Source organism: Aegilops tauschii, chromosome 6, assembly GCF_002575655.3.
Source record: "Aegilops tauschii subsp. strangulata cultivar AL8/78 chromosome 6, Aet v6.0, whole genome shotgun sequence".
In the NCBI taxonomy this organism is placed as follows: domain Eukaryota; kingdom Viridiplantae; phylum Streptophyta; class Magnoliopsida; order Poales; family Poaceae; genus Aegilops; species Aegilops tauschii.
The window spans coordinates 353,669,376-353,696,781 of NC_053040.3; the positions used below are offsets into that span (position 1 = coordinate 353,669,376).

The 27,406-nt window shown below is 46.1% G+C and overlaps 3 protein-coding genes across 3 annotated transcripts; all 3 read left to right on the forward strand.

Annotated features, from left to right (window-relative positions):
- Window positions 1-23,416: 23,416 nt before the first annotated feature.
- LOC141026087 (uncharacterized) lies at window positions 23,417-23,719 on the forward strand. The gene has a single exon (XM_073502051.1). It carries the CDS (start codon window positions 23,417-23,419, stop codon window positions 23,717-23,719), a length of 303 nt encoding a protein of 100 aa, XP_073358152.1.
- Window positions 23,720-23,755: 36 nt separating this feature from the next.
- LOC141026088 (uncharacterized) lies at window positions 23,756-24,082 on the forward strand. Its single transcript, XM_073502052.1, has one exon. The coding sequence runs from the start codon at window positions 23,756-23,758 to the stop codon at window positions 24,080-24,082; it is 327 nt and encodes a 108-aa protein (XP_073358153.1).
- A 2,179-nt stretch (window positions 24,083-26,261) lies between these two features.
- On the forward strand, window positions 26,262-26,894 carry LOC141026089 (uncharacterized). Its single transcript, XM_073502053.1, has one exon. It carries the CDS (start codon window positions 26,262-26,264, stop codon window positions 26,892-26,894), a length of 633 nt encoding a protein of 210 aa, XP_073358154.1.
- The last annotated feature ends 512 nt before the right edge of the window (window positions 26,895-27,406 follow it).

Below are 27,406 nucleotides of genomic sequence, written 5' to 3' on the forward strand. Positions count from 1 at the left end.
TAGTTGCGGGATGATGTATTACGGAACGAGTAAAGAGACTTGCCGGTAACGAGATTAAACTAGGTATCGAGATACCGACGATCGAATCTCGGGCAAGTAACATACCGATGACAAAGGGAACAACGTATGTTGTTATGCAGTCTGACCGATAAAGATCTTCGTAGAATATGTGGGAGCCAATATGAGCATCCAGGTTCCGCTATTGGTTATTGACCGGAGAGGTGTCTCGGTCATGTCTACATAGTTCTCGAACCCGTAGGGTCCGCACGCTTAACGTTACGATGACAGTTATATTATGAGTTTACATGTTTTGATGTACCGAAGGTTGTTCGAAGTCCCGGATGTGATCCCGGACATGACGAGGAGTCTCGAAATGGTCGAGACATAAAGATTGATATATTGGAAGCCTATGTTTGGATATCGGAAGTGTTCCGGGTGAAATCGGGATTTTTCCGGAGTACCGGGAGGTTACCGGAACCCCCCGGTAACTTAATGGGCCTTAGTGGGCCTAGGTGGAAGAGAGGAGAGGAGGCCAGGGCAGGGCCGCACGCCCCTCCCCCCCAGTCCGAATAGGACAAGGAGAGGGGAGCGGCGCCCCCCTTCCTTCCTCCCCTCCACCTTTTCCCCCTCTCTCTCCAAGTCCAACATGGAAAAGGGGGGAGTCCTACTCCCGGTAGGAGTAGGACTCCTCCTGGCGCGCCTCTCCCCTTGGCCGGCCGAACCCCTCCTTGCTCCTTTATATACGGGGGTAGGGGGCACCTCTAGACACACAATTGATCAACGATCTCTTAGCCGTGTGCGGTGCCCCCCTCCACCATATTACACCTCGATAATATCGTAGCGGTGCTTAGGCGAAGCCCTGCATCGGTAGAACATCATCATTGTCACCACGCCGTCGTGCTGACGAAACTCTCCCTCAACACTCGGCTGGATCGGAGTTCGAGGGACGTCATCGAGCTGAACGTGTGCTGAACTCGGAGGTGACGTACGTTCGGTACTTGATCGGTCGGATCGTGAAGACGTACGACTACATCAACCGCATTGTGTTAACGCTTCCGCTTTCGGTCTACGAGGGTACATGGACAACACTCTCCCCTCTCGTTGCTATGCATCACCATGATCTTGCGTGTGCGTAGAATTTTTTTGAAATTACTACGTTCACCAACAGCTGTGTACCAGACCTGATGTAAACCTTGCCGTAAGTTTGGTAGGAAGGTACCAAAGTAATCCCGGCATGGAACACTGGACAGCGGTCAAGAATATCCTGAAGTACCTGAAGAGGACTAAGGATATGTTTCTCGTTTATGGAGGTGACGAAGAGCTCGTCGTAAAGGGTTACGTCGATGCTAGCTTCGACACAGATCTGGATGACTCTAAGTCACAAACCGGATACGTGTATATTTTGAATGGTGGGGCAGTAAGTTGGTGCAGTTGCAAGCAAAGCATTGTGGCGGGATCTACATGTGAAGCGGAATACATGGCGGCCTCAGAGACAGCACAAGAAGCAATCTGGGTGAAGGAGTTCATTACCGACCTAGGAGTTATTCCCAATGCGTCGGGCCCGATGACTCTCTTCTGTGACAACACTGGAGCTATTTCCCTTGCCAAGGAGCCCAGGTTTCACAGGAAGACCAGGCATATCAAGCGTCGCTTCAACTCCATTCGTGAAAATGTTCAAAATGGAGACATAGATATTTGTAAAGTACATACGGACCTGAATGTAGCAGATCCATTGACTAAACCTCTCCCTAGAGCAAAACATGATCAACACCAGAACTCTATGGGCGTTCGATTCATCACAATGTAACTAGATTATTGACTCTAGTGCAAGTGGGAGACTGTTGGAAATATGCCCTAGAGGCAATAATAAAATGGTTATTATTATATTTCCTTGTTCATGATAATTGTCTATTGTTCATGCTATAATTGTGTTATCCGGAAATCGTAATACATGTGTGAATGCATAGACCACAACATGTCCCTAGTGAGCCTCTAGTTGACTAGCTCGTTGATCAACAGATAGTCATGGTTTCCTGACTATGGACATTGGATGTCATTGATAACGGGATCACATCATTAGGAGAATGATGTGATGGACAAGACCCAATCCTAAGCATAGCACAAGATCGTGTAGTTCGTTTGCTAGAGCTTTTCCAAATGTCAAGTAAACCTAGATACTGGGAGTCTGTCCATTGAAAAGTTAATTAGTGATTACGATCTTCATTATCGAGATCTACTCATCATAAACCTAGATATTGGGAGTCTGTCCATTGAGATAGATCTGAGACTCAGTGATTCTCGATGAGGTCGCAGGCCCCTTCCCAAACCATCACTAGGTAAGTGCACCAACTTCCATCCTGTTTTATCAACTACATTTATCAGCATACTTTGGTGCTCCTACCTCTGTCCACTAAATGAATGTCATACTTACAGTCAAAGTTATTTTCAGAACATTTTATGCAATTCTATTGATTATCATCCCAACTTGATCACATGCATTGAATTTAACCATTCCTTTTAAACTTTAATAGCGAGTTCATTTGTTTAAACAAATTCGTTTGAAAATGAGTTATTTTTGTCCATGCAGCTCTTGATTTTCTAAATGATTCGGAGAGGGAGTACATTGGGAAAACAGTGTTTGGTCGAGGCGTAAACCTCTCATACAGACAATTTGGACACATGATATACTGTGTGTTTGAGTCTGACGACTTCCCCACAATACCCTTTGTTCAGCGTCTAAACGTCACCAATGTCATAAATGGCCGTCTGGTTAGTCATTGAATATTTGTTTTCATCCACTGCCATGGTTTTGTTTGCTATTTTTGATGTTTTATGTCCTTGTACATTGATTTTATCTAGTAATATCGGTACAATCTGCAGAGAATCCCGTCTGCCGTTGTGAGGCTTCTAAAGATGAACCTAGGATATCAACCTCAAAACGGTGGAATCAGCCTAACAGAGGTGTATGATGCAATAGACATGAGCACAACGTACTCCATACGAACCGACGGCGGAATGGAGGTGACCGGTTTTTCAGATTTTGCCCGGGAAGCTCAGCTAAGGGTTGGTTCAATTGTCCTTGTCACAATTGAAAAGCGGTGGCCAACTTTGGTAAACATGAAGCTAGTGCGGATGATAATCAACGACCTTTCCTGATAGAGCGTTGCCGGTGGCTATACTTCCTATATCACAGTTCAGTAATTTATGTCTGCTTTTGGAACAGGCTGTACACACCAGTTTTGTTATTTAGTCATGTCATGGTATGTAACTGAGCATATAATTATGTCCAAGAGGATGGTGGTGAAAATTCCTGGTCAAAGAAGGTGAAACATGATACGTCTCCAACATATCTATAATTTATGAAGTATTCATGCTATTATATTATCCTTCTAGGATGTTTTATATGCATTTATATGCTATTTTATATGATTTTTGGGACTAAGCTATTAACCTAGAGCCCAGTGCCAGTTTCTGTTTTTTCCTTGTTTTTTAGTTTTACAAAAAAGGAATACTAAACGGAGTCCAATTGACGTGCCAATTTTTGATGATTTTTTATGGACCAAAAGAAGCCTCCGGAGCAAAAGAGTTGGGCCAGAAGAGTCCCGAGCTGTCCACGAGGGTGGAGGGCGCGCCCACCCCCCTTGGCGTGGGCCCCTGCCTCGTGGACGGCTTGGAGACCCCCTGACGTGAAACCTACGCCAAAAATTCCTATAAATACAGAAACCTCCAGAAAATAGAATAGATCGGGAGTTCCCCTGCCGCAAGCCTCTGTAGCCACCAAAAACCAATCGGGTCCCTGTTCCGGCACCCTGCCAGAGGGGGGATCCCTCACCGGTGGCCATCTTCATCATCCCGGCGCTCTCCATGACGAGGAGGGAGTAGCTCACCCTCGGGGCTGAGGGTATGTACCAGTAGCTATGTGTTTGATCTCTCTCTCTCGTGTTCTTGATTTGGCACGATCTTGATGTATCGCGAGCTTTGCTATTATAGTTTGATCTTATGATGTTTCTCCCCCTCTATTCTCTTGTAATAGATTGACTTTTCCCTTTGGAGTTATCTTATCGAATTGAGTCTTTAAGGATTTGAGAACACTTGATGTATGTCTTGCATGTGCTTATCTGTGGTGACAATGGGATATTCACGTGATCTACTTGATGTATGTTTCGGTGATCAACTTGCGGGTTCAGTGACCTTGTGAACTTATGCATAGGGGTTGGCACACGTTTTTGTCTTGACTCTCCGGTAGAAACTTTGGGGCACTCTTTGAAGTTCTTTGTGTTGGTTGAATAGATGAATCTAAGATTGTGTGATGTATATCGTATAATCAAACCCGCGGATACTTGAGGTGACATTGGAATATCTAGGTGACATTAGGGTTTTGGTTGATTTGTGTCTTAAGGTGTTATTCTAGTACGAACTCTATCATAGATCGAACGGAAAGAATAGCTTCGTGTTATTTTACTACGGACTCTTGAATAGATCGATTAGAAAGAATAACTTTGAGGTGGTTTCGTACCCTACAATAATCTCTTCGTTTGTTCTCCGCTATTAGTGACTTTGGAGTGACTCTTTGTTGCATGTTGAGGGATAGTTATATGATCCAATTATGTTATTATTGTTGAGAGAACTTGCACTAGTGAAAGTGTGAACCTTAGGCCTTGTTTCCTAGCATTGCAATACCATTTACGCTCACTTTTATCATTAGTTACCTTGCTGTTTTTATAATTTCAGATTACAAAAACCTATATCTACCATCCATATTGCACTTGTATCACCATCTCTTCGCCGAACTAGTGCACCTATACAATTTACCAGTGTATTGGGTGTGTTGGGGACACAAGAGACTCTTTGTTATTTGGTTGCAGGGTTGTTTGAGAGAGACCATCTTCATCCTACACCTCCCACGGATTGATAAACCTTAGGTCATCCACTTGAGGGAAATTTGCTACTGTCCTACAAACCTCTGCACTTGGAGGCCCAACAACGTCTACAAGGAGAAGGTTGCATAGTAGACATCAAGCTCTTTTCTGGCGCCGTTGCCGGGGAGGTGAGTGCTTGAAGGTATATCTTTAGATCTTGCAATCGAATCTTTTAGTTACTTGTTTTATCACTACTTTAGTCTATAAAAGAAAATTTAAAAATGGAATTGAGTTTGCCTCATACGCTTCATCTTTTTAATATCTTTCGTGAGAATGATGGAAAGGAAAATTGTGCTCAAGTGCTAGAAGAAGAAGTCTCTAAAATGATTGGAACTAAATCTTTGAATGATGAGCATGATTGCAATGTTGTTAGTATGAACTCTTTGAATATCCATAGTACTAAGGATGATTGCACTAGTCATGATGAAAATGTCTCTTATAAGCATGTCGATTTTTGTGGAGTGCATAGAGTTAGCAAGTACACACAAAATAGGGAAGATATATTTTGCAAGAGGCATAAGTATTTAGAAACTAAATGGTCAAAAGAAAGGCTAGATGTTAGTGCTGAAAATTTAAAATATCTTCACCATACTTGTGAACTTTGCATTGAACATGGTCATTTAAATCTCAAATGCAAATTGTTTCATGATCGAATCGTGTCCAAAAATTGTGATGACTTGATTTCTCTTGCACATCATAATGAACTTAGTTTGCTTTTGGGTTATGAAGAAATGAAACGTATAACTAAGCATATTCCAGAATATAACCTTGAGAAATTCCTCGATATTGATCTAGAAGAAATTTTTATGTATTGTGCGGTGAATTGCATTGAAAATCCTTATATTGCCAATTACATAAAGAAAACAAAACAAGTAGAGGATGAAGAGAATACTAATGAAAGCGAAGAGGCTTCCCAATATCCTCCTATTATTTCTTATGATGAATCAGGTAACGAGGAGGAGCCTTCTATTCAACCCATCTCATTAATAAGGAGCTCAAAAGAGAGGGTTAAACCCACACATGATGAGAAGAAGAAAAAGAAAATACGGAGAAGCAAAGGTAGAAAGGTATCCCTCCCAAATGATGTTGCTCCTATTACTCATTGTGATGATGATAATTGCTATACTATTGGTGCTATCCATACTATTAATGGTGAGAGTGATAATGCTTATGATATGAAAAGGCCCAAGCTTGGGGATGCTATGTTTGATGAGAATGACATGTTTGAGAATATATTTGCTGCAATTAATGTTTGTCCCAAGCTTGGGGATGCTATGTTTAATGAAGATGATATTTTTAGCCTCCCAAGTTTTGATATGCAAATTTGTTATGATGATAGCATGCCTCCTACTTATGATGACTATATTGATGAAAGTGGGTTTGGAAGATTGTAAACTTTAGGAAGTAATGATCCACTATTTTGGAGGGTGTTGAATCTTATAATATTTATGAAAGTGGATTTGGAGAGGTCATGACTTTATTTAGTGATGAATCCACTATTTCGGAAGAGGTTTCAATTGATTATGATGAGAACAAAGTTGCTACTTATGATGATTATTGTGATGACACTTATGCTATAAAAACTAGTGATGATTATATTTATAAAAATTGTCATGATTATGATTACCCTTTTTCTGAACATTACTCCTTTAATGTGGAAACAATTTATAGTATTCGAGTTTCTTATGATACTCCCATTATTCCGAATAAGAAGAATTTTGCTTGTGTGGAGAGTAATAAATTTTCTATGCTTGTAGATCATGAAAATAATGCTTTAGGTGCTGTTTATATTTTTGAATTCATTCATGATGCTTCTGAAAATTATTATGAGGGAGGAATATATACTTGTAGAAATTGCAATAATATCAAGTTTCATCTCTATGTGTTAAAAGTTTTAAAGTTATGCTTGTTTTGCCTTCCTATGCTAGTTGATTATTTTTCCCATAAGTTGTTTGCTCACAAAATCCCTATGCATAGGAAGTGGGTTAGACTTAAATGTGCTATTCATATTCTTCATGATGCTCTCTTTGTGTTTCAATTCTTATCTTTTATGTGAGCATCATTGAAATCATCATGCCTAGCTAGGGGCGTTAAACGATAGCGCTTGTTGGGAGGCAACCCAATTTTATTTTTGTTCCTTGCTTTTGCTTCTGTTTAGTAATAAATAATTCATCTAATCTCTGGTTAGATGTGGTTTTGTGTTTTAATTAGTGTTTGTGCCAAGTAAAACCTATAGGATCTTCTTGGATGATAGTTATTTGATCTTGCTGAAAATTCCAGAAACTTTCTGTTCACGAAAACAATTGTTAAAAATCACCAGACCGTGATAAAATACTGATTCAAATTGGAGCAGATCAATAAACAAATTATTTAGGCCGTCCTATTTTGGTAGATTTTTATGAGTTCCAGAAGTTTGCGTTAGTTACAGATTACTACAGACTGTTCTGTTTTTGACAGATTATGTTTTTCGTGTGTTGTTTGCTTATTTTGATGAGTCTATGGTTAGTAAAATAGTTTATAAACCATAGAGAAGTTGGAATACAGTAGGTTTAACACCAATATAAATAAAGAATGAGTTCAATACAGTACATTGAAGTGGTGTTTTGTTTTCTTTCGCTAACGGAGCTCACGAGTTTTCTGTTGAGTTTTGTGTTGTGAAGTTTTCAAGTTTTGGGTAAAGATTCGATGGACTATGGAATAAGGAGTGGCAAGAGCCTATGCTTGGGGATGCCCAAGGCACCCCAAGGTAATATCCAAGGACAACCAAGAGCCTAAGCTTGGGGATGCCCCGGATGGCATCCCCTCTTTCGTCTTCGTTCATCGATAACTTTACTTGGAGCTATATTTTTATTCACCACATGATATGTGTTTTGCTTGGAGTGTCATTTTATTTTCTTTAGTTTTGCTTGCTGTATGAATAAAATACCAAGATCTGAAATTCTTAAATGAGAGAGAGTCTTCACATAGCTACATAATTATTTAACTACTCATTGATCTTCACTTATATCTTTTTGGAGTAGATTGTCATTTACTCGTGTGCTTCACTTATATCCTATGAGTAAATGGTTGAATGGTTTGAATGTCATAAATCTGAAATTATATATGTTTCATATGCCTTTCCCATGGGGAGTAATGCCTTCACATATAAGAAGTAGAGGTGGTAAATTTTTTGAAGGTTAGAAAACATTGTATTGGTCATTTGAACAACTCATGAAAGAATATTGAAGGAAGAGAGATTTCACATATAAATATACTATCTTGGACATCTTCTATGATTGTGAGCCCCATTAATTATTTTCAAACCTGAGCAAATTAGTTGAAGTTGGACAAGGAAGACAACATAATGAGTTATGCTTGGGTATATTTGTATAGAAGTTATATTGTTATGGATCCTCTAACATGTGGTGCTTGCTATTTAGAATCCTTTGCTAGCCAAAATATCTGTACTAAGCGGGAATACTGCTTGTGCATCCAAATTCCTTTAACCAAGTTTCTTCCACGAGTGTCCACCATATCTACCTATATGCGGTATTTACCTACCGTTCCAAGTAAATTTGCATGTGCCAAACTCTAAACCTTCAAATAATAATCTGTTTTGTATGCCCGAATCGCTCATGTAGCGATTAGGGGCTGTCAGTATCTTCCATGCTAGGTGGGTTATTCTCACGATGAGTGGACTCCGCTCATCATTCACGAGAAAGTGGCTGGTAACTGGGATGCCCAGTCCTATGATTAAAAGATCAAAAACAAATTCGCAAATAATTTAAACAAACTCCCCCAAGATTGTTGAAAGTTGGACGGCACCCGTTCTTTCGGACAAGCCATGGAGTGTGATTGTTGGTGGAGGGGGAGTAAAATCTTTACCTTTCTGTTTGGGAATCGCCTATTATGTATCTAGTATGGGAGATATTGGGAACTCTTGGTCGTTATGTTGACAATGAAAGCATACCTCTCAAAATTATTCTCATCTCCGTTTTAAAGCTTCGAGCTCTCGCACCTCTACAAATCCCTGCTTCCCTCTGCGAAGGGTCTATCTTTTACTTTTATGCAAGAGTCAGTAGTATTCCTTCTCATTCCAACCTACTCTTTAGTTGGCAAGCATCATGTGGTGGAGAATGATCTAAGCATATATGGCCATTCAAATATATTTGATCATGAATTATTATTGTTGACAATTATCTACATGATAAATAAGTTGGGAGGCGAAACATTAAGCCCCTATCTTTCTCTGTGTTTGATGGATGCTATTTGTTCTAAAAATATGCTTTGAGTGGTAGAAATCATGGAAGACTATATGATAGTTGAGTATGTGGGATTTGCTAAATCAAAGCTCTTACATAGACCCTTCCTAAAAATAAGATGAATTGCAATTGTTTGATGACTGAGAACATAGTTTGTTAGTTTTCAAGAAACTTTATGGTCTATGCTTTAACATGTGAATAGCTTGTTACTTGATCATGAAAAGTTTTATGAATTGAGCTACTGTTATGACATATAATGATGCTAGAAGAGGTGATTGAAATTATCATTGATCAAACTTGTGCACCTGCTAGCATTCACACTTCATAAAATATTTCTTTTATCATTTACCTACTCGAGGACGATAGGAATTAATGTAACACCCCGAGAATCATGCTACAATAACTCCCTGTGATTAAGCTAATCATGTTGCTAAACAGGGCTTGATCACATTTGAATCACATTCCTTTTCAAACTCCTAATTCAAACTTCAATTAAATTTAAAAGTGGAAAATAAAAGTTTTCAAAAATTCAAACAAAAATGTTCGGGCCCTGCCAGAAATTGCACTGATAATTATTGTGGAGAAAACACATTTTTATAAAATGCCTAAATACTTTTAAATGAAATAAAACAGAAAAGAAAATAAACAAATAAAAAGAAAACAGAAAACAGAACAGACAGGGAAAAAGAAAAAAAGGAGAAGGCCCTCCCCCCCCACTGGACCCCTGGCCCAACTGGGCCGACCCCCGGCCCAGCCGGCCTAGCCCATCTCCCACTCCCCCTCGCCCCCTTCCCTGTTCCCCCGACCGGGGTCGGAACAGGGGCCGTCCCCGCCGCACCCCCTCGCCGGCGACGGGGAGGATAAGGGCGCCAGCACCCCCGCCTCCTCGGGCCCCTCTCCCACTCACCCCCCCCCCCCCCCGCGCTTTCCCTCTCGGCCCCTGCGCCTCCCTCTCCCCCCCCCCAGATCCGCGCCGCTCTCTTCTTCCCCACGCCCGACGCGCTCGCCGCCGTTCCCGTCGTTCACACGGCCACCGTGCCCCAATCGCCACCTCGCCGTGTCATACGCCGTCGCCGCCCTCGACTACACCACCTCCGCCTCTCCGTTGAAGCTCGGAGCCACTGCAACGGCCTCCCCGAGCTCGTCTTCAACTTCGGACGCCGGCGACCCCCTCCTTCCCCGGCGCCGACCTGCTGCTCCTAAGCTCTCACCGGCCTCCGTGTGCCGCGCGGTGAGCCTCTTCCCCCCTCCTCCCCTGTCCTTTCTCTCTCGCGCGCCCCCTAGCTTCTTCCCCGCGCGCGCCCGAACGCGGCGCCGCGGAGCTCGCCGCCGGCGGGTCTCCGGTGACCTTATGGTCACGGGCTCAAGCCCGTTGCACTCCCCACCTCGCGTAGATGCCCCCCAGCCCCTCCGCTTGCTCGATAGCCCGCCGTAGCCTCGTTTCCGTCGGGCACCCGTGCGCGCCGCCGCCTCCGCCGCTCACCGGCGCCGATTCCGGCAAAGTCCGGCGAAGCCCCGGCCACCCTGGATGCGGCGCTGCGAGCCCTTTCGAATGGGCCTAGCCCCGCTCCTCCCCGAGCCCCGTAGCGCGATTCCGGCCAACTCCGGCGAGGGACCGCCGCTGTTTTGGTCGCCGGAGTTGCTCCGGCGCCGGCCGCCGACGTGGCTGGCCTGGGCCCCCCCCCCCCCAGTGCCACTGCCAGTGGGCCCGTGGGCACCGTTGACTGGGTCCACCCAGTCAACGTGCTGACTGGGCAGGCCCAGCCACTGACATGCGGGCCCCGCCGCAAAAAAAAAGAAAAAAAAAGAAAAAAAGAAAAGGAAAATGTTTTATAAATAAAAATAATTAATTAATCTAATCACTCACTGACAGGTGGGCCCAGTAGTTAATTAACTAAAAATTAATTAGTCTAATCTTCTGTTAACCCACTGTCTATGACAGGTGGGTCCCCCGTGTCAGTTTTGACCAGTCAACCGGACTGTTGACCGCTGACGTCACTCATACGTCATGCTGACGTCATATCCCTTTTCTGTTAATTAAATAATTCCAGAAATTCAAATAATCTTTGAAAATTCATATCTTTTAAACCGTAACTCGGATGAAAATGTTTTCTATATGAAAGTTGCTCAAAACGACGAGACGAATCCGAATACGCAGTCCGTTCGTCCACCACACCTCCCTAACCTATCGAACTAGCAACTTTCCCCCTCCGGTCCGTTTGTCCGAAAACGCGAAACATCGGGAATACCTCCCGGATGTCCCCCCCTTCGCCGGTACCACCTACTGTCGCGTTAGGACACACCTAGCACCGTTCATTGTCATGTCACGCATCGTCATGCTTATGTTTGCATTGTATTTACTATTTCTTCCCCCTCTTCTCTCCGGTAGACTACGAGACCGACACTGCTGCTGCCCAGTTCGACTACGGAGTCGACGACCCCTCCTACTTGCCAGAGCAACCAGGCAAGCCCCCCCCCTTGATCACCAGATATCGCCTATTCTTCTCTATACTGCTTGCATTAGAGTAGTGTAGCATGTTACTGTTTTCCGATATCCTATCCTGATGCATAGCCTATCCTTGCTACCACTGTTGTTACCTTTACCTGCAATCCTACATGCTTAGTATAGGATGCTAGATTTCCATCAGTGGCCCTACATTCTTGTCTGTCTGCTGTGCTATACTATCGGGCCGTGATCACATGGGCGGTGATCACGGGTATATACTTATATACTACATACATGACACATGTGATGACTAAAGTCGGGTCGGCTCGTAGGAGTACCCGCAAGTGGATCTTTGTGGCGGAGCGACAGGGCAGGTTGAGACCACCTAGGTGAGAGGTGGGCCTGGCCCTGGTCGGCATTCGCGGATACTTAACACGCTTAACGAGATCTTGGTATTTGATCTGAGTCTGGCCATTTGGTCTATACGCACTAACCATCTACGCGGGAGTAGTTATGGGCATCCCGGCGTCGTGGTATCAGCCGAAGCCTTCTTGACGTCAGCGACTGAGTGGCGTGCGCCGGATTGGACTGGAACGCCACTAGGCTAGGTCTGCTTCCGGCCGCGTACGCAACGTGCAGGTGTGCATAGGGCGATGGGCCCAGACCCCTGCGCGCATAGGGTTAGACCGGCGTGTTGACCGCTCTGTTGTGCTTAGGTGGGGCTGCGACGCGTTGATCTTACGAGGCCGGGCATGACACAGGAAAGTGTGTCCGGCCAAATGGGATCGAGCGTGTTGGGTTATGTGGTGCACCCCTGCAGGGAAGTTTATCTATTCGAATAGCCGTGTCCCTCGGTAAAAGGACGACCCGGAGTTGTACCTTGACCTTATGACAACTAGAACCGGATACTGAATAAAATACACCCTTCCAAGTGCCAGATACAACCCGGTGATCGCTCTCTAACAGGGCGACGAGGAGGGGATCGCCGGGTAGGATTATGCTATGCGATGCTACTTGGAGGACTTCAATCTACTCTCTTCTACATGCTGCAAGATGGAGATGGCCAGAAGCGTAGTCTTCGACAGGACTAGCTATCCCCCTTTTATTCTGGCATTCTGCAGTTCAGTCCACTGATATGCCCCTTTACACATATACCCATGCATATGTAGTATAGCTCCTTTCTTGCGAGTACTTTGGATGAGTACTCACGGTTGCTTCTCTCCCTCTTTTCCCCCTTTCCTTTCTATCTGGTTGTCGCAACCAGATGTTGGAGCCCAGGAGCCAAACGCCACCGTCGACGACGACACCTACGACACTGGAGGTGCCTACTACTACGTGCAGGCCGCGGACGACGACCAGGAGTAGTTAGGAGGATCCCAGGCAGGAGGCCTGCGCCTCGTTCGATCTGTATCCCAGTTTGTGCTAGCCTTCTTAAGGCAAACTTGTTTAACTTATGTCTGAACTCAGATATTGTTGCTTCCGCTGACTCGTCTGTGATCGAGCACTTGTATTCGAGCCCTCGAGGCCCCTGGCTTGTATTATGATGCTTGTATGACTTATTTATGTTTTAGAGTTGTGTTGTGATATCTTCCCGTGAGTCCCTGATCTTGGTCGTACACATTTGCGTGCATGATTAGTGTACGGTCAAATCGGGGGCGTCACAATTAAGCTTGGGGATGCTGATACGTCTCCAACACATCTATAATTTATGAAGTATTCATGCTATTATATTATCCTTCTAGGATGTTTTATATGCATTTATATGCTATTTTATATGATTTTTGGGACTAACCTATTAACCTAGAGCCCAGTGCCAGTTTCTGTTTTTTCCTTGTTTTTGAGTTTTACAGAAAAGGAATACCAAACCTGTCGTGGAATTGTCACGGCAGATGTCCTTAGTGTGAGGACTTAGTCGCGAGGCCAACGCATCTATATCGTAGCTTGAGAGGGGTTGAGCGGAATCGAGAGACGCAACACAAGACGAGGATTTAGACAGCTTCGGGCCCCGGGAAACATCATCCGGTAACAACCCTACATGCTGTTTGAGGCTAGGTCTCATTATGATCACGGGAGAGTCGCCGGGAACCGGCTCTCGGTGTCTAGACCTAGAGATTGTTTCTTGTTCCTTCTTGGGGTGCCCTGCCCTCCTTATATAAGTTGAAGGGGCGGGTTACATGTGGAGTCCTATTAGGATTAGGACTAGTCTATGACAAGTGGAATCCTAGTCTGCCCCCTTAAGGGAAAACTCCTTATGCCTTTCCTCGTAAACCGGCCCACCATAACATGAGCCGGCCTTCAGGGCCTTGGGCCTAGTCTTCTATCTGACCCGCCGTTAGGGCCATCCGTGAGTCGCCAGGCTCGTGAGTCGCCACTCCGGCGGGTTACCAATGAAAACGCCAAGCCTGGCCGGGTCATACTTTCGGCCGGGTCATACTGCGCGGTATATCCCCGACATTAGCCCCCGGTTTAATTTGGATTTATCCATGTTAAAATGATCATGTAAAATAAACACAAGAACAAACTTGATAGGTTGTGCTCCGGGTTAAATATTTTCCTGAACCGGCACCTGATCATCTTTAAGTCCTTGTCATTTCCTCCTGGATGCATACTCAAGATCTTATAGCAAATCTCTTTTTAACAGATATGTCCAAACCTTGCCAATGCAAAAAATCCAGGCACTTCTTAAAAAATCTGGGTCAATAGGCCAGCTTCATAACCAATTTGCTGACATTGGCTCTTGTAGAGAAATATTATAAGAAATAACCCATTTGAGTCGGCCTTCAATGCTCTTACTTGACAAAAATATTGGTCTTGAAATATTCAACTGATATTCAGCCGGCTTAAAGATGTAGATCTTGCCGATTTATGATTGCCAAAATTACCGGGTTATAAATAAATGATGTCGGGTCATGATTGTTGCAGACACCGGGTTAATCTGGTCTACTCCAAACTGAGAATTTGAAGATTTTTTCTCCCTTATATGCATATCACCTGTAGCCCCCAAGTCTTAAGAGGAGAACATAGTGATAACTTAAGACTTGCTTCAATATAAGTGTTGCAACCTTGAAGAAATCCGGGTTATTCATCTCAATCATTAGTCATAAACTAAATATTCCACATATGTAGCCCCCAAGTGCCGGGTTGTCATGCTTGCAGCAACCTGGGACTTGTAATTGCCTTATGCTCATAAAAACTTCAACCAGTGTAGCCCCCAAGGGCCGGGTCATTATGCAATAATGAGCAGGGACTTTGTAGATATAACCATGTAAACTTGAACAGCAACGTGTAGCCCCCAAGGGCCGGCTTAGTAAGATAATACTGAGCTGGGACTTTGTATATAATTTAATAATAACATCATATAATATAATCTCCACCATCGGGCTTGAACCCACGTCCACAAGGTTAAGAGCTTTGTACTCTACCAACTGAATAGTGGACCGTTCAATATAATGGATTAATACTTGTGTACCTTGAATTTTTGACAGGAGCAATTGGTAGCCTCCAAGGGCCGGCTCATTATGATGTGATGAGTCGGGTCTTCAGTAAGGTGAACAAGAAACGACTTTACATTAGCCCCCAAGTGCCATGGTGAATGCTGGCAGTGACATGGGACTTGCATATTTGATGTAATCTCAATTTAAATAATGTAGCCCCCAAGTGCCGGGTCGTAAGCCTGCAGCGACTCGGGACTATTCCTTCCATTGTAGAATAAATCATATCCATTGATAAAATAATAGCCATTGCGCCAAAGCGACTTTGAATACCTCATCTGTTGATAAGTAAATCCGGAGTTTAAATACCCGGCGGCTCTTGGCCGATGGCCATTTAATACGCCTCCATTGTAAGCCGGAATTTTTATAACCCGCCGGCTTATAGCCTTTGAGAAAATCAAGAATAGATAACCCTTTTGAGACACCAATTTCAATCTTTGATGATGGGCTTGAACTTATTTTTTTATGTAAGTCATAGCTTTGTAAATCCTGCATAGAGTTTAAACAACATATGCCCAGGCGACTTAACGTCAAAAGCCAGGGCATGTACCCACCCAAATGTAGTCTTATCCTGCACACAAGTAGATCACAAGATCCCTTGGCGGTTTACCGCAGGGCGGGTCATAATATCTCACATACAACCACTGTGATATTGAATTTGTACTGCCGGTTTACATGACCTATGCAGTAAGGGTGATAACCCAATCCTTAGAAGCCAAAACTTCCAAATGTTTATGATTGTCATATACTGGCGACTTATCGTCCAAAGTCAAGCCTGGTTAAATAGAAACCACTCATATATGCTTCAGATATGATAAAAAAAGTCTCAAGACAAACCCAAAAGATTGTTCGCAAAAAGAGACTTCAAAAATGTTGAGGCTTCTGATTCGAATACGATCAGAAAACCATTCCAAAGGGGTTAAGCTAAGATTCGAATACGATCATATAGCCCCCAGTGGCTTTGGCGTTGCCGATCAAGAGGGTACCGACAGCTATGTTCTCTTTGGTTCGAATACGACCTATGTTTGAACAGGAAGCCCCCAAATGACCTTGAGAGTTGTTTAACGACGCTGATTCAAATACGATCCACGTCGGTTCCCAAAGGGGTTGAGCTATGATTCGAATACGATCAAGAAGCCCCCTAGTGAGCTCGGCAGCGTGCCGATCAAGAGGGTACCGACAGCTATGTTCTCTTTGGTTCGAATACGACCTATGTTTGAACAGGAAGCCCCCTAGTGATCATGAGAATATTTAACGACTCTGATTCGAATACGATCAGGGTCACACCAAAAGGGTTAAGCTAAATTCGAATACGATCAGCTCCCAATGGTCATTAAAGCAGGGTACCTATGTTTGGGTTGTGCTTTGTAAAGACTCTTTTTGGTCCCTTTAATTTTTCCTGAGAACTCGAACTTTGCGAGAGATAAATTCTTTTTGAACCGGAAAAACAGGATATTGAGAGTTTCAAAGTTTTGTGATAGACAAATTTACCTTGAACCGGATTTTGAACCGGATTTGAGAGCTTCAAAACTTTGTGGCAGATAAATTTCCCTTGAACCGGATTTTAAACCGGATATTAAGAGCTTCAGTTCTTTGTGGGAGATGTCAAGTCTCTTGAGCCGGATCTAAACCGGAATCCTTCTTTTTAAGCCGGAAATTTTCTGACGGCCTTTAAACTTTTTCACCAATATGGCGGTAGCCTCCGGGACCGAATTATTTCTCCCTCCAATGACCCAGAATTCTTGAATGCATTGAAAACTGGCAACATTTGCTGAGTCATATCGTTGTAGCCCCCGAGTCTCAAGGTGACTCGAGGAGTTGGCTTGAGATTCTCCATACTTGACCGTGATATAAGCCGGCATAACTTGTATATCATTGGTATTGATAGCACGATGTGAATCCACAGAAGGTTGAGGTGACCGCGGCGGGTTATAAATGATCCTGTATGAGCCGTGTCAGCAACTCGGCCAATGGTTCCTTCCAACTGGCGATTTGAAGTTAACAAAACTGTAGTGGCGGCGACTTGTGCGCCTTTCCATTGAGCCATCCAGTGCAAATGGCGGTTGAAATAATTTGCCTCCAATTTGAAAGAAAACCGGGCTACCCAAGCTGTGACTTGCTCATACTCAAAAAACAGCTCATGCAGACAGGTGCGGCCCGGTATGTTGATGTGGACCAGGCCGTGATAGACAGACGATAAAGACGACCGCAGCATCATAAGCGGCTCAGACAGATGAGACGGCCGCGACATTGTAAACCGGCACGGACAGGCGAGTTAATCGCGGGTGCGGACGACGAGTCCGTTGCGTGTATTGATGTAGCGGAGTTGGCGACTTGCGCACGTATCCATCCAGAACGTGGCGCGAAGCGTGCTTAGCGCAAAAATAATATTGGCGCATGCTCCTTGGTGACACCTTTGTAATAAATAATGGTCCTGCGAAAAAATACCACAGACCAGTGTAATTGTTCTCAAACAATTTAATATGTGCTGATAAAATATATAAAAAGGATTGCACCTGGTATTTTTATCGGGTGAACATCTTGACTGTAGCCTTAACCTCGCGTGGAGTAGTAGTAGTTGGCTCACAGTGATGCCACGGTGGCGACAATGACACGCCCCCTTTGCTTTTCTCTTTTCTTCATAGCAGAACATTCATGCTAACAGTAGTATTTAATACTCCACAACAGAGGCGGCCGCGAGGCCGGGCAGCTCAACGCGCGGCAGGGACAGCTCAATGTGACTTCAAGCAACACCGTAGGTAGTTCAGACCAGCGTTTTGTTGGCAAGAAGCGTATGTTCATTTTTAAACGAAAATCAAATCCTCCAAGAGCTCCGCGTGGGGTAGTAATATTCTGTAGTACTGATTGATTTTGCTTCCAGCATGTGTACGTGTCGTTGAGTCAAACAAGTATCCAGTTTGACCCTCTTTTCCCTTTGGCATGAACTCTCTGTAGTAGAGCGCTGCAGCGCTTTCTTCAGGCGGGTCACGGCAGCGGCGGGGCTTCAAGACGGAAGCGAGGTTGTGGACGCAGGCCCTGACGGCAGCTCAGGGCAGCGAGGCAGTCGGCGCGGCGACTCACCCGCGGCGGATCAATGGGTATAGGCCGGAGGTACGGGGCGGCTCTCTGCAACGGCGGCTCAATGGATGCAGACCGGCAGCGCTGGGCGGCTCCCAGCGGCGGGAACTCAACGTGGAAACCGGCGGAGAGGACAGGCAACAAACATCAAACGGCACCGGGTCACCATGGGAACCTTTAGTGTTGCGGGCACCCGGCTCGGGGCGCGCGGAGGAGCAGCGCGGCGGCCCGTGGTCCGGCGACTCATGCGGAGGTTGACGTGGGCGGCGAGCCGGCGAGCGCCTTGAGCGCGGAGACAGCGGTCAGCCGGCGCAGGCGACTCAAGGCAGTGGAGATTAGTCGACGGGCGGGGCGGAGCAGAACCAGCAAGCTGGTGCAGGGCAGCAAACCGGCTGGGCGCATGAGAGCCGGCGCTAAGCGAGCCAGGCGCGCGGAGGTAAGAGCCATAGCGGAACAGTGAAAACGCGGGATCGCGCACGCGAGGTCTGTCGCAGGTTGAACAACCGGTGGCTCGGAAACGTCGGCGAGGCGCAGCGGCGCGAGCGGCTGCCGCGGAAGCGCAGAGGTGCGGGTTGCAGGTCGAGATGAAGACTCAAACACGGGTGGCGGCCGAACGAGGCGACTCACACCGACTTGGCGAAGGCGGCTCGAGACTGGGAAGGCCTGGGCGGCGGTTCACGGGCTGCCCTCAGCCGGGGCGGCTGACGGCAGAGGCCGGCGGGTTGTGGCGTTTGGCGGCGACTCACGGTGTTGGGCAGAAGTGAGGGCCAAGGCGACGGCGGAGGTACGCACCGGATTGTAGCAAACGAGGCTGGGCCTGAGGCTGCTACAGCTCTGTGGAAGATGAGAGGCAAGGCGGCCGGCGGCTTGTGGCGCAGACTGCTGGCGCTGGAGGCGGCCGGTGGCTCAAAGCCAGGCCGGAAGAGGCGAAGGAGAACGGGGCCAGGCCGGCTCTGCGTCAGGGCCAGCCCATGGCAGCTCGAGATGAAAACTGAAACCGCGCAACAATGCTCCAGCGGCGCCTGCTTCAGACGGAGTCGAGTCAAAGGCAGAGTTTTTGTCCGTGACTTCCTTCGGGTCGTGGTATCCTGTGTGATTTTTTTCCTTGGATTAAACAAATTGCAACCGGCCGCCGGCTTCCGTCCATAGATGGGATAAAGAATCCAAACCGTACTAGGATTAGTACTACTAGTCAGATGAGATTGCTTTGAAATTTGATCACGTGAACTACTCCTTGAAGTACTCCATGCTTGTGGAAGTAGCGGAAATAGCGGATGCCTCGGGACTTGACTCGGGCCTTGATGTACGTATATGTGACCATACGTACGGACGCCCGGATGGCTACGCGTCCACGTTTGTGGCATCGGTAACCTGGCGATTTGATGGATTGGCGCAGCAGCGAAGATCGATTTTCTCTTTGTCTTGATGTATTGCAAACCGCGGCGGTGGGTGTGCAAATGCAACCCTAATTTCTTTGACCTCAATTTTGTGCACGCCGGCTCCAAAGTTAATCATGTTTCAGATCATAAAACAAAGAACTTGTCGGCTCTTCCTCATCCGATGAAATCGCAAGCTTCTCGAATCCTAAGAGAGATCCCTCCAAGAACTCATCACCACCGTGCGCAAGCCCCACGGTGGGCGCCAACTGTCGTGGAATTGTCACGGAAGATGTCCTTAGTGTGAGGACTTAGTCGCGAGGCCAACACATCTATGTGGTAGCTTGAGAGGGGTTGAGCGGAATCGAGAGACACAACACAAGACGAGGATTTAGACAGCTTCGGGCCCCGGGAAACATCATCCGGTAACAACCCTACATGTTGTTTGAGGCTAGGTCTCATTATGATCACGGGAGAGTCGCCGGGAACCAGCTCTCGGTGTCTAGCCCTAGAGATTGTTTCTTGTTCCTTCTTGGGGTGCCCTGCCCCTCCTTATATAAGTTGAAGGGGCGGGTTACATGTGGAGTCCTATTAGGATTAGGACTAGTCTATTACAAGTGGAATCCTAGTCTGCCCCCTTAAGGGAAAACTCCTTATGCCTTTCCTCGTAAACCGGCCCACCATAACATGAGCCGGCCTTTTGGGCCTTGGGCCTAGTCTTCTATCTGACCCGCCGTTAGGGCCATCCGTGAGTCGCCAGGCTCGTGAGTCGCCACTCCGGTGGGTTACCAATGAAAATGCCAAGCCTGGCCGGGTCATACTTTCGGCGGGTCATACTGCGGGGTATATCCCCGACAAAACCGAGCCCAATTGACGTGCCAATTTTTGATGATTTTTTATGGACCAAAAGAAGCCTCCGGAGCAAAAGACTTGGGCCAGAAGAGTACCGAGCTGTCCACGAGGGTGGAGGGCGCGCCCACCCCCCTGGGCGTGGGCCCTTGCCTCATGGACGGCTCGGAGACCCCCCTGACGTGGAACCTACGCCAAAAATTCCTATAAATACAGAAACCTCCATAAAATAGAATAGATCGGGAGTTCCCCTGCCGCAAGCCTCTGTAGCCACCAAAAACCAATCGGGACCCTGTTCCGGCACCCTGCCGGAGGGGCGATCCCTCACCGGTGGCCATCTTCATCATCCCGGCGCTCTCCATGACGAGGAGGGAGTAGTTCACTCTCGGGGCTGAGGGTATGTACCAGTAGCTATGTGTTTGATCTCTCTCTCTCTCTCGTGTTCTTGATTTGTCACGATCTTGATGTATCGCGAGCTTTGCTATTATAGTTGGATCTTATGATGTTTCTCCCCCTCTACTCTCTTGTAAGGGATTGAGTTTTCCCTTTAGAGTTATCTTATCGGATTGAGTCTTTAAGGATTTGAGAACACTTGATGTATGTCTTGCATGTGCTTATCTGTGGTGACAATGGGATATTCACGTGATCTACTTGATGTATGTTTCGGTGATCAACTTGCGGGTTCAGTGACCTTGTGAACTTATGCATAGGGTTGGCACACGTTTTCGTCTTGACTCTTCGGTAGAAACTTTGGGGCACTCTTTGAAGTTCTTTGTGTTGGTTGAATAGATGAATCTGAGACTGTGTGATGTATATCGTATAATCAAACCCGCGGATACTTGAGGTGACATTGGAGTATCTAGGTGACATTAGGGTTTTGGTTGATTTGTGTCTTAAGGTGTTATTCTAGTACGAACTCTATGATAGATCGAACGGAAAGAATAGCTTCGTGTTATTTTACTACGGACTCTTGAATATATCGATCAGAAAGAATAACTTTGAGGTGGTTTCGTACCCTACAATAATCTCTTCGTTTGTTCTCCACTATTAGTGACTTTGGAGTGACTCTTTGTTGCATGTTGAGGGATAGTTATATGATCCAATTATGTTATTATTGTTGAGAGAACTTGCACTAGTGAAAGTATGAACCTTAGACCTTGTTTCCTAGCATTGCAATACCGTTTACGCTCGCTTTTATCATTAGTTACCTTGCTGTTTTTATATTTTCAGATTACAAAAACCTATATCTACCATCCATATTGCACTTGTATCACCATCTCTTCGCCGAACTAGTGCACCTATACAATTTACCATTGTATTGGGTGTGTTGGGGACACAAGAGACTCTTTGTTATTTGGTTGCAGGGTTGTTTGAGAGAGACCATCTTCATCCTACACCTCCCACGGATTGATAAACCTTATGTCATCCACTTGAGGGAAATTTACTACTGTCCTACAAACCTCTGCACTTGGAGGCCCAACAACGTCTACAAGGAGAAGGTTGCGTAGTAGACATCAAAACACTTACGTGGATTACTTTATTTATCTCTGATAATAATAAAAGGATTCTCTGACTAATAATGGAGGATGAATGGCTGTGATGAAGTATGTTTCTGAATAGTTTAGTGATGTTGCTAGCTCCCCACGTTAGTAGTATACATAATTTTCACTATGGTGCTCCGCAGAATAGCATGATACCAAGTAGTTTGTTGAGATGAGCTCAAACATACACCTATGTCTACCGCACAACACTTCTCCTAAAAAAACTAGTGCCTTCCCCTATGGCTCTGTCACCTTAAACATCCATGCCTTTACAAAGTGTGACTTAAAATATTTGCCAGAACACGAGCACAGAATGACGTCCGAGCAATCACATAGCTTCATGTCCGTGCCTCACGTAGCATCGTACCTGTGCCTCTAGCTGTGCTTCTCGCTGTATAAGTGCGTCTCGCAGTTGCATGCCCACGCGCCTCATTGCTTCTCGTTGTTTCTGCCCATCTCGTCCTTGCAACTATTTCAAACATGACCGTGCCTATTGCGTCTGCACATTCATGTATCTCAAGACCGTGCCTCGACAAGAATAACGACTGTGCTTGTAATAGTGAAGCGTATATGTGATACATTCAGGACACCTTAGGGACCACCTTGCAACTATTTTAGACATGACCATGCCTGTTCTGTCGGCACATTCATGCCTCTCACAGTTAATTGAAAAACATTCTGGAAAAACAGTAATGGACGCCTATTGTTAGTCCTCACGTCACGTACATTTGACGTTCATTCCTTCGTCACAGAAGTAATAGCCGTGCCTCTGCCACAGAACATATAAGTGTAAAACAATTCTTCCTACACTTGTAAAACCCGGAATGCCCTGGATAAATGTCGAATCCCATCTTGCGATAAAACCATGGAGACCGGTGCTTCTCAGAAACACATATGTGGCTTTTTGCGCATGTAGCTGAGTGCACGGCTATATGTTTGTGCCCGTGCCTCACGTAGCACGACAACACGAATTGATATCCGTGCAATCACGTAGCTTCATGTCCGTGCCTCACGTAGCATTGTATCGGTGACTCTCGTTGCCCCTCTCGTTGTATAAGTTCTTCTCGCAGCTGCATGTCCACGCCTCTCGTTGCTTCACGAGATAAATTGTAAAAATTGACATTTGACAGCAAACAACGAAAGACAACGATCTTCTCCCCGAGTTGCTGGAGATGTAACGGCTGTTAAAAACATAACTGTTGAATTTGTTTTATTTTCTTTTTAAGAAAAACCATGATCAAAAACCCAGGATGTGCACAACCGCACCGACAGGGAGACGAAACCACGATCCAGAACCCACGATGTGCACAACCGCATCGACAGTGAGATCGTGCACTCCTTTGCCGCATCCCCGCCCTTAAATTTAGACTTCCGTCCCGGCCTTCTCACACACAAACAACAGAAATCGCCATTGCGCTCCCACTCATTGTTCCCCACGAAATACCAGGTTGCAGGAGGACGAACTGCTCCAGGCCATGGGATTCACCAGGGAATTCATGGAGGTGCAGGCCCACGGCAACACCAAGTTGCACGTGATCCACACCAACGACTTGCACAAGGCGGCGACCACCATCAAGCAGTACGAGCAACACCTCGAATTCGAGTGCCACAAGATCGTCGGAGTTGATGTGGAGTACACCAACGACGTTGGCGAAGATCAGAAACCAGCCCTTGTCCAGCTCTCCGTCGGGAAGGATCATCCGGTGCTGCTCTTCCAACTGAGTGTCGCCGACAAGAAGTGCACCAGGTTCGACAACTTCCTCACCGACCCCAGATAAAAGTTTGCTGGCTTCTCCATCGACGGCGACATAGAGATGCTCGGCCGCGTCGGACTGGAGATCGCCCACTTCATCGATATCCAGAAGGAATGGAGGGTGCCTACAGCTACCAAGCCTCTGGACTTCCTTGGGGATGTCTCAGGCATCCTTGTCCACGACTACTACAACAACATGAAGAAGAAGCTCACCAACGTAGAACACAAGCACTGGGCGTGCATGCCCCTGTCCATGAGGCACATCGAGTACGCGGCAAAAGATGCTTACACTGCGTACGAGATATGGATCCGCCTCACCACCATCCAGGAAGGGCTCCGCCGGGCAAAACTCGACAAGGAGCAGTCCAGGAAGCGGGCAAGGTCCTAGGGCGACTACGACTACTGTAGCAGGTGGTCCCGGCCAAGAAAAGTATCTAAAAGATTGCTCATGCCATTCTAGATTTCTCGTTAGATTTGCTTTCTCTCAAGACTGTCGTTTGCTTGTTCTAAATTTAGATTTGCTTGTGTCGCAGTTAACCTTGTAGTTTCCTTCCAGTTTACATATCTTCTGAACAAGTTTATTTCCAGTGCAATGTTGGAGTTTTCTATTAGAATATATTAGCGTGAACTGAAAAATATAAACACAGTACAGATACTATACGATTACCGTAATGCACAGAGCAGGTACACATAGCAATCCACAAAAATGACGAGCATGCAATGCACTAGTACCTTTGTGGATGTAGCGTCGAAATGCAGGGACAACAATTACAGAATGCTCCGAAAAGTAGTGCACAATGTTCTAACAAACCATTGCACACACAATATTAAAAATCGTTCGTATGGAACACTTTAGAAAAACATTTTGAATACAGAGGTAGTTAGGTGTTTATTCTCCTTGGAAAACATTTCTTATGTCCGTGACCCTCAGAGAAGAACACTACAGAGGCACGGTTGTCCGTCAATAACACCAACTACTTAAAACACCCACGGAGACACTTCTATGCCTCTACTCCTATGGCGACCGTGCGTAAATTGGCTTCACGTCCATTAATGAGGCCGAATGCCTTCGACGACACATGGAACTCATAGGCCATGGCCCCCGCAATGAAAACGTGTCAATGAAAGCTTCTTGAAAACAGAGGCACACCTTCACGTGCTTGCATCACGATCCTTCGCGTCCCTACCTTCCTTAGAATCACGTCCGTGCCTCCAGTTCGTCGGGTGAAACCGTACCTCTGTCGTGCATAACATGTTAAGAAAGTTGCTGACAACAAAAACATCAGAAAACCGAGCATTACATCCACCCCGCTGGCACTAAACGTGACGTCACCGAAAACGCAGAGGCAGGAGCGTGCCTTACGGCCAGCTTACGATGTATCGGGTCTATGAAGATTTGCTTCCTTCTTAATATGGGACGTGACTATCGCAGAGGCATAGGCTCCATCATTCACCTCCGTGCCTCGACAAGAACGACGACCGTGCTTGTAACTGTAAAGCGTATAGGACACCTTAGGGACGACCTTGCAACTATTTCAGACATGACCGTGCATGTTCCGTTGGCACATTCATGCCTCTCGCAGTTAATTGAAAAACATTCCGGAAAAACAGTAACGGACGCCTATTGTCAATCCTCACGTCACGTACATTCGACGTACATTCCTTCGTCACACAAGTAATAGCCGTGCCTCTGCCACAGAACATATAAGTGAAAAACGATTCTTCCTACACTTGTAAAACCCGGAATGCCCTGGATAAATGTCGAATCCCACCTTGCGGTAAAACCATGGAGGCCGGTGCTTCTCAGAAACACATCTGTGGCTTTTTGCGCATGTAGTTGAGTGCATGGCTATTTGTTCGTTCCCGTGCCTCACGTAGCACCATAGCATGAATTGACATCCGTGCAATCATGTAGCTTCATCTCCGTGCCTCACATAGCATCGTATATGTGCCTCTTGTTACGCCTCTTGTTGTATGAGTGCTTCTTGCAGCTGCATGTCCACGCCTCTCGTTGCTTCTTGTTCTTTCTGTCCATCTCGTAGCGTCAGTTGCAACACGGACACACAACAGTGCCTCTGAAAAAACACAGCACTGCTCCTCCCAGCGAATGTATCACTGAAAACAATTGCCACTCCCAATGAATGTACCACGCCCGTGTGTTTGAGAGTTAAACCAGCCACTTCAAGCATGCTTCTCTTGGTCAGAGACTTGTGCCTCTACATACTGCCCCTGCATGCCTCACGAGATAAATTGTAAAAGTTAACATTTGACAGCAAACTACACAAGACAACGATCATCTCCACGACCTGCTGGAGATACAACGGTTGTTAAAAACATAACTGCTGATTTTATTTTTATTTTTTATAAAGAAAAACCACGATCCAGAACCCACGATGTGCACAACCGCATCGGCCGTGAGATCGTGCACTCCTTTCCCGCTTCCCCGCCCTTAAATTTAGACTTCCGCCGTGGCCTTCTCACACACAAACAACAGAAATCGCCATTGCGCTCCCACTTATTGTTCCCCACGAAATACCAGGTTGTAGGAGGACCAACTGCTCCAGTCCATGGGATTCACCAGGGAATTCATGGTGGTGCAGGCCCACGGCAACACCAAGTTGCACGTGATCCACACCAACGACTTGCACAAGGCGGCGACCACCATTGAGCAGTACGAGCGACACCTCCAGTTCGAGCGCCACAAGTTCGTCGGAGTTGATGTGAAGTACACCAACGACCATGGCGAAGATCAGAAACCCGCCCTCATTCAGCTCTCCGTCGGCAAGGATCATCTGGTGCTGCTCTTCCAACTGAGCGCGGCCGACAAGAACTGCACCAAGTTCGACAACTTCCTCGCCGACCCCAGGTACACGTTTGTTGGCTTCTCCATCGACGGTGACATAGAGATGCTCGGCCACGTCGGACTGGAGATCGCCCACTTCGTCGACATCCAGAAAGAATGGAGGGTGCCTACAGCTCCCAAGCCTCTGGACTCCCTTGGGGACGTCTCAGTTATCCTTGTCCACGACGTAGAGCTCACCAATGCAGAACGCAGCTGCTGGGCGTGCATGCCCCTGTCCATGAGGCACATCGAGTACGCGGCAAAGGACGCTTACGCTGCGTACGAGATATGGAGCCGCCTCACCATCATCCAGGAAGGGTTGCGCCGGGCAAAACTCAACAAGGAGCAGACCAGGTAGCGCGCTAGGACCTGTGGCGACTACGACTACTGAAGTAGGTGGTCCCGGCCAACAAAAGTATCTAGAACATTGCTCATGCCATTCTAGATTTCTCATTAGATTTGCTTTCTCTCAAGACTGCCGTTTGGTTGTTATAAATTTAGGTTTGCTTGTGTCGCAGTTAACCTTGTAGTTTGCTTGCAATTTACATGTCTTTTGCACAAGTTTATTTCCAGTGCACCACATAGGCACTTATGTGCCTATGTGCCTCTGATACCAAGGGGACCGTGCGTAACTTGGCTTCACGTCGTTTTACGCAACATTCTAGACGTCAACCAAAAGATTCACCTTCTCTCTGATAAGTTCATTAATGAGGCCTAATGCCTTCGAAAACACATGGAGCTCATAGTCCATGCCCCCCGCAATGAAAACGTGTTAGTGAAATCTTCTTTAAAGCAGAGGCACACCTTCACGTCCTTGCATCACGATCCTTTCGCGTCCGTACCTCCCTTGGAATCACGTCCGTGCCTCCA

Bases quoted from the DNA above. Each gene is read 5' to 3' on its own strand.
- LOC141026087 (XM_073502051.1), top strand. From the start codon at position 23,417: ATGGGATTCACCAGGGAATTCATGGAGGTGCAGGCCCACGGCAACACC.
- LOC141026089 (XM_073502053.1), top strand. From the start codon at position 26,262: ATGGGATTCACCAGGGAATTCATGGTGGTGCAGGCCCACGGCAACACC.
- LOC141026088 (XM_073502052.1), top strand. From the start codon at position 23,756: ATGCTCGGCCGCGTCGGACTGGAGATCGCCCACTTCATCGATATCCAG.